General features: G+C 41.4%; 1 protein-coding gene across 1 annotated transcript; it reads left to right on the plus strand.

The window, feature by feature from the left end:
• The first annotated feature begins 204 nt into the window (after positions 1–204).
• LOC132980563 (extracellular calcium-sensing receptor-like) lies at positions 205–4,613 on the plus strand. The gene is made up of 10 exons (XM_061046763.1): positions 205–801; positions 944–1,247; positions 1,462–1,548; positions 1,649–1,756; positions 1,893–2,059; positions 2,215–2,692; positions 2,805–3,035; positions 3,149–3,272; positions 3,349–3,821; positions 3,901–4,613. Exons 1-10 carry the CDS (start codon positions 533–535, stop codon positions 4,339–4,341), a joined length of 2,682 nt encoding a protein of 893 aa, XP_060902746.1. The 5' UTR covers positions 205–532; the 3' UTR covers positions 4,342–4,613.
• Positions 4,614–5,017: the final 404 nt, after the last annotated feature.

A 5,017-nucleotide genomic window follows, 5' to 3' on the forward strand; every position in this document is an offset into this window, starting at 1 on the left:
CATGTCTTTTACCATTAGGGTCAAGTGCTCATTCCCATGACTTGTTTTAATTGTTACTTACTGTGAAACTGTGGGCTCTTTTTCCATTGATCGGAAGCCCATGGGAGATTGAGGCATTCAGTATATAAAGGCTACACTGCAGCAACTCATACTTGATACTTAAGACCAGCTAGTTAGTCTGTGTAGTCTAAATGATAGGGAGATTCAGATGGTTTAAAGAGTTTGATGAGCTTGGATAAAAATGGGGCTTTACCTTATAGATATCAACTTAGATTGATGCTGAGATGTGTTTTATTAATTGGCTTGGGTTAAAGGAGATTTCTAAATATAGACTGAATATTCTGTGTATGTTTAAATTTCATGTGCTCTACTTTTTTCTTTTTACTTACCATTATCAAATACTTTCATACTCTTTACGTTTATAGTGTGCTCATTTTCCACAGTTTGTGTAGGTTAACCAATCATTTTTTTGGCATGCAACTGTACTGACAGGTAATTCAAAGTTTATATGGTGAATTGACCCAAGGGAGTGATGAATCACTTTTGGATGGGATCTGAAATGCAGAGTCTTTCATGGAGAAGCTCTCAGCTTATTTTTTTGAGTCTACTATTGTGTGTGATTTTTCCGAACTCCTACCAAGACCAGATCCAGCAATGTGATATTATCCAAGGTTCAATTTCCTTACCTGTGCTGATCAAAAATGGGGACATCACCTTGGGGGGACTCTTTTCTCTTCATGACATGGTGGAGGAGCCAAGTCTATCCTTCACCTCTACGCCTCCTCCAACCCAGTGCACCAGGTAAGCTATTTCCTTACTTGTCTTCAAATTGCTTTAACTTTGGACTTGTTAAATAAACAACAATTGTATCATGTCTCACAATTACAATATTGTTCAGTATCTAATGCACTCCACTTTGCCTCTGTGATCTTTTTTCTCCCAGATTTAACTTTCGGACATTTCGTTGGATGCAAACTATGATCTTTGCCATTGAGGAGATCAACCGAGAGGGCAAACTGCTGCCCAACATCACACTGGGTTATAAGATCTATGATTCATGCAGTACACCCCACCAGGCTTTGAAGGCAGCCATGGAGTTAATGGGAAGTGAGAAAGGTTCAATGGTTGAAGGAGTGACACAGGGTATTGGCACATGTCATGGTGCCGTACCAGCAGTGATAGGAGACGGAGGCTCTACTCAATCTCTCGTTGTGGCCCGTTTCCTGGGAGTTTTCCAGGTTCCACAGGTAAAGCAGTTGGAGATTTTCTACATCTGTGTACCAGAGATTTGATGTATATAAAAGCTTCTGGGGAAATAGAGATTGCAGTGTGTTTTGCTTCTTGCACCAGTTGTTCATAGCACTGGGGTCAAACACAACAGCCAGTATATATTGTTTCTCGTAGTAATTTACTGTAAATTTAACAGTGTACTAAGTTGGCAAATTTCCTTCCTCCATCTAGGTTAGTTATTTCTCCAGCTGTGCCTGTCTCAGTGACAAAGATCAGTTCCCTGCATTTTTAAGGACCATGCCTAGTGACTTCTTCCAAGTAAGAAGCAGAAGACAATCAATGAGATGCATTGAAATGTGACGACCTCCATGAAACACTGTGAAACAGCCCCTTCCTCTTTGTATGTGTCCACCCATAGGTAGATGCACTGGTACAACTTGTCAAGCATTTTGGTTGGACCTGGGTTGGTGTGATTGCAGGAGATGATGCCTATGGCCAAGGTGGGGCAAACATTTTTGCCGATAAGGTTGGTCACAGTGCCTTGATTGAATATCTTTTTGGAATTAATTATTATTTTGCCATATTTTAATGTATAACTAATTGAGCATACTGTAAATTTAGAAGAAGTAAGTTGTCGTGTACCTCCTCTTTTGCTATTTTAGGTTAGAAAGCTTGGTGCTTGTGTTGCCCTCCATGAGATCATCCCAAAGAACCGAGCACAGGCTGCCATTTCATCCATCATTTCAAAGATCCGCTCCTCTGGGGCTCGGGTGATTCTTGTGTTTGCTGTGGAACAAGATGCAGCTGCCTTGTTTGATGAAGCACTCAGGCATGATATTTATATATAGACTCCATCATTATAATATGATTTGAATCCTGTATCAACATTTGGTTCTGAAAACTTCTCACTGATTGAAATCTCTGAAGTTTTTCAATCCCAAAAGTTATCTAACAAAATCTCATCTACATGTCTCTTGAATTTAGAGAGGAGCTCACTGGTATTCAATGGCTGGCCAGTGAGGCTTGGAGCACTGCTGCCGTCCTCTCCACCCCAAAAAAATACCACCCCATCCTCCAGGGTTCAATGGGATTTGCCATTCGACGAGCAGACATCCCAGGATTGCAAGACTTTCTGTTTCGTTTGCACCCATTGAATCCAGCTGCCTTGGAAGATCCATTCTTGATACCTTTCTGGGAAGAGGTGTTTCAGTGCAACCTCGGTGTCCATGCTGAAGGTCAGGAACGCAATGATGAGGGTAAACCTCCATGCACTGGAGAGGAAGAGCTTGGGAGTGTAACCAATATCTATTCAGATGTGTCACAGCTAAGGATTTCCTACAATGTCTATAAAGCTGTGTATGCCATTGTTCATGCACTCAAGGCCATGAGAAGCTGTGTGAAAGGAAAAGGGACATTTCCTCAGCAGACCTGTCCAGATGTAGATAATATACAGCCATGGCAGGTAATATTCCAAATGTTCACTATTTCAGTCTAGAATAAACAGAGTTAAAGTAAGACGTCTAAGTTTTATCTTCTGATGTTGTAAGATGTTAATTTGTACTTTTCCCCGTTAGCTTCTTCATTACATAAAACAGGTGGATTACTTGAACTCTTTTGGTGATGAAACCAAGTTTGATGAGAATGGTGACCCTGCAGCCATGTATGACCTGGTAAACTGGCAGCTCAAACCAAACGGGAAAATGGAGTTTGTCACTATTGGCAAATTTGATGAGACGACTATAGTTGGAAAGCAAAAACTCCAGATCCAAGAGCAGAACATAATGTGGAATGGCAACCAAACCGAAGTAGGGATCTTAATACAATTAACCCAAACGTGAATAGCATTCTTTCACTACTTACATTTTCATTATGGGACTGTGTTGTGACCAGCGTAGTGTGCGTTTCCTGTCCTAATTAGGTTCCCTTGTCAGTATGCAGCAGCATTTGTCCCCCTGGTACCCGGAAGGCAATTAGACCTCACTTCCCTATCTGCTGCCATGATTGTGTGGTGTGTACAGCTGGGGAGATTAGCAATCAGACTGGTGAGGAAAGGCCAACTGCCCATAATATTTTTGAGAATCTGACAATTATTCAAAGTTGTCTTGTCTTTCCCTTTAGATGCCATAGAGTGTGTCCGCTGCCTTCCAGAGTTCTGGTCCAATGATGAGAGGACAGCCTGTATACCCAAACAAGTGGAATTCCTCTCCTATAGCGACACCATGGGCATCACCCTGACGGCTATTTCTCTTATTGGTTCTTTCTGCACATGTGTTGTTGTCTTCATATTCTCCTGGCACCGAAACACCCCTATTGTTAGAGCAAACAACTCCGAGCTGAGCTTTCTGCTGCTCTTCTCCTTGACTTTATGCTTCCTGTGTTCTCTGACCTTCATTGGCCGGCCCTCTGAGTGGTCTTGCATGCTGAGACACACAGCATTCGGCATCACATTTGTCCTCTGCATCTCCTGTATTCTTGGGAAAACTATTGTAGTACTTATGGCCTTCAGAGCTACAATCCCAGGTGGCAATATGATGAAATGGTTTGGGCCTGCCCAGCAAAAGGCAATCATCGCTTTTTGTACACTTGTCCAGGTAAGGACTTTTGACTTGTAAATTACTTTTAATAAGTCATCATTCCAATGTTCCAAAATTAATATGTATTCTGTTGCAGGTAATTATCTGTACAGTCTGGCTGGTTGTTGCTCCTCCCACTCCACGCAAACTCATGCCTCGAGAGAGCGCGATTGTCATTCTTTTATGCAACGAAGGTTCACCTGTAGCTTTCGCTCTGGTCCTGAGCTACATTGGCCTGTTGGCCTGCCTCTGCCTTCTCCTGGCCTTCCTTGCAAGGAAGCTCCCAGATAACTTTAATGAGGCCAGACTCATCACCTTCAGCATGCTCATTTTTTGTGCCGTGTGGGTAGCCTTTGTTCCCGCCTACATCAGTTCTCCAGGGAAGTACTCCACAGTCACAGAGGTGTTTGCAATCTTGGCCTCTAGTTATGGACTTCTCGGCTGCATTTTTGCCCCAAAATGCTACATAATCTTACTGAGGCCAGAAAAGAACTCGAGAAAACACCTGATGTCTAGAGGTTCCACTGACAAATTTTAGGAGACCATACATAAATATGGACTTATTTTATTGCCAAAATAAAAACAAATGCACATGTATATGTTAACCTCAGTTCACTTCCAAATGTTTTTTTAAAGAGACTGTATTTATAAGCCTCATGTCCTTGAAAATGAGAAGTCAATTTATACCACCAGGTGGTAGTAGTGTGCTTTTCATGCCATTTGAACTCAGGTAATGTGCAACCATGCTGTCACACAACTTTATTCTTATCTACAACTGTCCCTATGTGTTTGTTTATTTTCTGCAACAAGTTTGTTCCTGTCAAGTTACAGATCTACTTCAACCTTATTAAATGAAAAGATAAATAGAAATCAAGACAAGTCAAAAAATGCTATACACTAATATGTAAAAAAAAAAAAAAAAAAAGAACAGAACAACCATAATTGTCTTGAATCAAATGGTTTTATTGTTCTAGCAACATGACACTCCTTTGACGCTCTCAGTGATAATGTGAAAGACAGCTAAAGGAAAGATCTGAATGAGATTTGGCAGCAGTGTCCATGCTGATTTGGCCCTGAGATAGAATGATGAGGCCCAGAGTCTCTGAGGTATGCTGTGGAAATCCCAGCTGTCATTGGTTAATTAAATCCTCATACTCCAGAGGCCTTTACATACAAACATCACGCCTGGCTATTCCCTACAATAACAAACTAAA

This window comes from Labrus mixtus, chromosome 9, assembly GCF_963584025.1.
Source record: "Labrus mixtus chromosome 9, fLabMix1.1, whole genome shotgun sequence".
Classification (NCBI taxonomy): Eukaryota; Metazoa; Chordata; class Actinopteri; order Labriformes; family Labridae; genus Labrus; species Labrus mixtus.

What these genes read in the sequence shown, in the direction of transcription:
- LOC132980563 (XM_061046763.1), top strand. Translation starts at nt 533, where the DNA reads ATGAATCACTTTTGGATGGGATCTGAAATGCAGAGTCTTTCATGGAGA. An exon ending in TGCCTAGTGACTTCTTCCAA is followed by an intron (nt 1,549 to 1,648) that starts GTAAGAAGCAGA and finishes GTCCACCCATAG; the next exon opens with GTAGATGCACTGGTACAACT. An exon ending in GGAGATTAGCAATCAGACTG is followed by an intron (nt 3,273 to 3,348) that starts GTGAGGAAAGGC and finishes CTTTCCCTTTAG; the next exon opens with ATGCCATAGAGTGTGTCCGC.